The 5,717-nt window shown below is 42.6% G+C and overlaps 1 protein-coding gene across 1 annotated transcript in view; it reads right to left on the bottom strand.

Moving 5' to 3' along the window:
* LOC103143989 (neural-cadherin) overlaps nt 1-5,717 on the bottom strand; it is a 307,861-nt gene that overhangs the window by 106,404 nt on the left and 195,740 nt on the right. Inside the window, exon 26 of the mRNA XM_016675675.1 lies at nt 3,796-4,025. Within this exon, the coding sequence (XP_016531161.1) occupies nt 3,796-4,025 (230 nt within the window). The remainder of the gene's footprint in view (nt 1-3,795; nt 4,026-5,717) is intronic.

A 5,717-nucleotide genomic window follows, 5' to 3' on the forward strand; every position in this document is an offset into this window, starting at 1 on the left:
TAATAATAATAATAATAATAAAAACACTTAAGAATAAAACCAGAAGATGTTTTGATTAAAATAAAAATATATTAAAAAAAAAAATAAATACATAAACAAATAATGAAGAAAGCAGAACCAAACACAACTTAAACCATAAATTCAATGAACTGTGTGAATTCTCTGTGGATAAAATTGCTCTTTAAAAAAATATTAAATTAAATTAAATTGGAATGAAAATTAATGTAAATGCGCCAATCCAATATGAATGTTTGTATCAGTCTTGATATTTAAAAATAAATCTCTATCAGCCATCAGTGACAATGTGCCCGATCCATAAGAGCCAATCTATTCAGTCTAATTCTATGCTTTGTGCACTGAGCGATGTGATGCTTTATTATTTATTTTACATTATATCCTAATTGCCCTTTCTGAACCATTTGGGAGAAGGTTTGTTGTGAAGCTACTGGGTTTTTTAAGTTATCAAATATATTTATAATTCAGTACATTTATGTCTGTGTTTAAAAAGAGAAATGTTTTAAGTCAGTCCAGCATTGTTTTTCTGTATCAGTCAATACTAAAACTCAAATATTGGTATCAGAAGTGAAAAAAGTGGATCGGTGTCCCTAAAGCTTATTGCTTTCATTTTAATTCATCATAACTGATTTACTACTTATTGCTACAGGCTTAGGGCTTTCCTCCAATGCATTCAGAAGCTTCTAGTTCCCTCCATGTGGCCGTCTGGGCAGCGTTAATTAACAGGATGAACATGAGTAACATCATTTTTTATTTATGTTTCTTTTTTTTCTTTTTTTTAAACTAAGAATCAAAGTTTAATGTCAGGTAAATAGATTTGGAGTGAGAGCCCAGAGGGACGGGATCGGACCCAGTTCTGAGCTCCAGCAGGCAGAAACAGAGGGACGGAGAGAATCTGGTCTTCTTTTTTATATCAATCTACTTCTGAGCCATTACTGGAGAACTGAGCACATTAATAATAAACACCGCTTCATCTTCTGCACCGCTTTCCTTTCGTTCCACTCCTCCCCCTCTCCCCCTGTCCTCCCCCTCGCCACGCTTCACATCTCATTCTGATCAATGTCTTCTCCAGAGAACTTGGCTGAATTCAGATGAAATGCTCTGTGCTCTCCTCACAAATCACACCTGAAAGTTTCTACCTCTGTGCTCTCCCATCTTTCTCTTCCTCAGTCCGGGCTTGTCTCTCCACGCCACTCTCCTCCTCAATTTTTATCCATGCATGTTTTTCCCCGGCTGCAGCTCCTCTCTTTCTGTCATCCTTGAAGATAGCCGTATGAAAGGGGAGGAAAGGCTGAAAGGCTGAGGGCTGACTGTGGTTATTCACCTGAACTGACCACCGCAACCATAACCGGGTTGGACTGTTTCTACCCCCTAACAGACATGCAAATGCAAACAGAGTGTGGCTCATCAGCCCATCCCAGGACACCAGCTCCGTCTGCGTGTCTCTGGGCGGTGGAACGGAGACAATGCAGCCTGGGAGGACGACCTGCTGAAGGCTCACGCTAGCAGAGGTCAGGTGATTCCTCAGACTTCTGAAACAAGAAATTCCATCTGACAGACCTCGCTTTGTATGGATATTTCATTTAAAGTAACCTTAACTTGAACATTTCAACACTAACAATGGAGGAAACAACATCCTTTAAAAACAAAATTCTATAAAAGCTTTATAAAGCCATTGATGGCGAGAAATAAAGTTTGACTCAATCCCACTTCAAGTTTCTAAAACTATACACAAGTAGATCAGGTGTCAATTAATTTAGTCATTGATTAATCATTAAATGCTCAATAAATCTACTTGCTGACATAACATAGAGCAGAAATTAAACCAAAACTGTATTCTCTCTGTAGATGCTTTTGAAATCAGCATTTAAGTTCACATGCTCTCTTTTATGGCTAGCAGATCTGCACAATCCATTAGATCAGATGTTAACGTTAACAGCTCTCTATGAAGTTCAGGATGTGTGTCGGCACGGTAACCAGCCTTTTAAACTCAGAGCAAAGTTATCCCAGGCCTTCTTTCCGGGCTACAGCCAGTCAGGCGGATGCAGCCTGTGCGTGGCTAGCAGCAGATCTGGGTCATCACTCAGGTTCAAACGGTCTCAGACAAACCCTCAGGGAGAATTACCTGCTGCTGCTGGCTGAAAGGGCTGTTCTCACAGCGCTGCCATTCTCAGACGGGGATGCACATTCAATGCCACCACTGACCGTTGTGCACTTTTGCAGTCATGCTGCGTTATGCTCCTAAAACTGTTTCCTTCACTTCCCAGTTGTGCGCTGACACGCACTTAAAAAAAAATCCACCTATTACTGTGTGGTTCTCAATCAGGTGAAACGACGGGACTCTCTAATCCTGTTTACGTCGTCGTCTTGTTTACATTTTCCCTAACAGTCGTGTGTGGAGTTATAGAGTAATCCGTCTGATTATCCTTCCCACTGGAAAGGAAAGTCAGAGGAAATATGAATGATCTGTATGGGAAAGAAATGAAGTGAAAGGCTACATGCTTCACACTTTATCTACTGCTAAGCCCTGATATACCCACTATGTTTTCTTGTTTATGTTTTCTTGTCTAGTTTGGGGAAAAAAAGCAACAGCACAAGGACAAATGAGTGTTTTATTATATAATATAGATGTTTAAATATGTATAAAATCAGCCAATAGAGGCACTTTGCTTTTCAAACTTTTTATAGTTTTATTTGTTACTTTTTTATTATTGTTAAATGCAGTTTTTGTCCAAATATATAGAGTGAGAAGTGCGTACACGATTGACCCTATAACCCCTCCTCCAGCCTCTGATTGGTTGTTTCTGATTTGGAGCAGTGTACAACAGCAGGCGGCTGTTGGACCACAAGGAGGAGGCAGAGGAGATCGATTTTTTTACTCCATATCTGTCTCATGTTCTACTGTCAGGACGAAATGACAGTTTTAATAAATATGTAATAAATATTTATTTTCATAAGAGTTACCTCCTGCAGCTTTGAAGGACTTACTGGAACAGCAAAACTTATTGGACAGACAGGAGCTTGCTTCAAGCAACCAAGGGCAACAATCAAAAAGAGCAACAGATGAAAAATCCTCCAAAACGTATGCAGCAGACAAAAGTGACCATCACTGCCCCCTATTGGACGGGAGGGTGAAACTGTCGACCAGAATCAACAAGTTACAAATGGAGCCACATTTACCTGAACCCAAACTTCAAATAATTATTCCAGTGAACGAAAACAGGAACGAATTGATTTTTTCGTGTTTTTTTTTCCATTTAAATGAAGTGGTCCTTTTCATCTCCCAATTGCTCAATATATAAACTTTTTACCGCATTACACTGACATAAGGTCCACCCAAACTTAAAGTCAGTAGCATGTGTAAGTCAGCATGTTATTAGGTGAGGGAAACCGAGGTCATGACCTTTGTCAATATGGTAAAAGAAACTTTGACACTTGCAGTGGTCGGGAATCAAACCAGCAACCTCTATGGCTGCAGCAGAAGCACTTTGCCAGCTGAACCGCAGCGCCCTGCAGGTACAAGCGCAGCTCCAAACAAACGTCAGCTCAAACAGAGAGCACAACCCCGCTTTTAAGACTCGGTCGCACCGACACCCACAGGTGGAAAGTGCACTTACTCTGTGCAGTTGACTAGATTATGTGAGTGCCACTCAGGAGGCAGAGCTGTCAGTCCAGTGAGAGCAGAGACCCCAACAAAACAATCAAGCTGACAAGACTTTATTGTGTTTACCAGGACTGTCGGCATGGATGAAAGCCTGCGAGACGTATAAAGTGACCTACCTTTTGTTTGTGGGCGGCTAGGTATCCATGCATTTTCTCCGGCTGCAGGAAAGAGGGGCCTGCGCTCACAGCAAAGCGGACGTCCAGCATTCGCTCCTTCACGTCCATGAGGCTGAAGATGTTAACGTCACCCGGTGGGACGGAGAGCATCTCCGACAGGAAGTCCACCAGCAGCTCGTAGCGGCTACGCTGCTTCCCTCGGAGCTCCATGAACTCCCTGGCAGTGATGTCTGTAGAAAGCAGATGGGATGAATACATTACTGGTCTCCATTATTTTTACACGTTGTGTGCCATAGTAGTTTTTGTAACAAATATATTTTTGTTACACAAACATCAGTATTTAATTAGCATTATATGAAGTAGAGCATTACTAAGTAGTGGTAGTATTAGCAGTAAAATGGACAAAAATAGAAAATGCAGTCAAGATTATTCCTTCCTTCCTTCCATCCATCCATCCATCCATCCATCCATTCATTCATTCATTTTCTAAACCCTTGTCCCTCAGTGGGGTCAGGAGGGTTGCTGGTGCCTCTCTCCAGCTAACGTTCAGAGCGAGAGGCGGGGTCACCCTGGACAGGTCGCTAGTCTGTCGCAGTAGTCTAGATTATTAACGAATAAAAATCTAAAAAACATTTGTTGCACACATGTATTCGACACACCTCAGTGAGTTCTACGCAGAACCATCTTTTTATAGCCTGGTGAAAAGCAGCTCTTTGTTCTACGCTGTGATTCACAACTGAGAAATGATTGCTCCTGGAGGTGTGGACTCTGTTGAAGTTTTAAATATTACCCGATTGCTGATGTTTTCCCCTGATACATGTCATACACCAGTTCCATGTTAGGAAGCTTACCAGAAATCGCCTGCATCAAACAACAACCACCCTCCATTGTGAAGAGAGAAGAGCTGATCTGAACGAGGCTGTTAATGTTAAATCAATATCTGGAGACGTGGCCAAAACAGACTGGACGGCTTCATTCACTTCCTCCACTCTGGGTCATAGTCCACTTCCTACTTTTTGAGCGGTCTCTGGTCCGCTTGGCGTTCATTTGGACATTCAAACCGCACCGGAGTTCACTTCCACCAAACTGAGTCCGAGGTTTTTAGGCGAATCAGAGTTTGATGGCACATTCACACCTCCGCATACCAACTGGACTTTCTAGACCAAAAATCTAGAGTTCTATTAAAGCGAATCAAACAGGACTGGTGTGGATGCACCCTTAGCTCCAGCTTAAAAAAAAAAAAAAAATAAACCTCTCTAATTATTTATCTCCTACTTGTTGTTCCATATCATGCAAATGCTGCTGTTTACTCTCCAGGAGCGGGATCAGGTGTGTTGTAAATGAAAACGAGGTCAGCAGGATGATTAGGTCAGCAAGAGAAAAGAGAGAGTCAGAGTCAGAACATTAGGAGACAAGACTGGGAGCTCAGAATGGGCTCAGCGGATACAGCGAGAGGGATTGAGGCAAATGTCAGCTCCCATCAGTGGGTCCACAGGGAGAAACAAGGACATGGGCAGACAGAGACACAGTCAGGAGGGCTGGGGGAAGAAGGATTGTAACTCCTAATACAGAATGTCAGCCTTTGCACCTGGCTTTGATCCAACCTCACAACACACTCCTGCTTTCTCCTTCCCAGAGGCTTATTGGAGTCGCTGCAGAGTCTCTCTCCTGCCTGTGGGTTTAGCATTACACATGCAGGTGGGTGGGGGGGGGAAAGAAATATCCTGTTTATCATTGTATACTGTTGTGAGGAGTAGAGTGATTAAACAGAGTGGAGCTTGGAAAGTTTAACTAAAAGTAAGAAACCCAGCAGAAGCGTTTAAAGGCTGGTATGACAGCCAAAGCGTGGCGTCTGCAGCGCATGCACCGTCTGCAGCGCCTGCACCGTCTGCAGCGCCTGCACCGTCTGCAGCGCCTGCACC

Source organism: Poecilia formosa, unplaced genomic scaffold (genome assembly GCF_000485575.1).
Source record: "Poecilia formosa unplaced genomic scaffold, Poecilia_formosa-5.1.2 Scaffold119, whole genome shotgun sequence".
Classification (NCBI taxonomy): Eukaryota; Metazoa; Chordata; class Actinopteri; order Cyprinodontiformes; family Poeciliidae; genus Poecilia; species Poecilia formosa.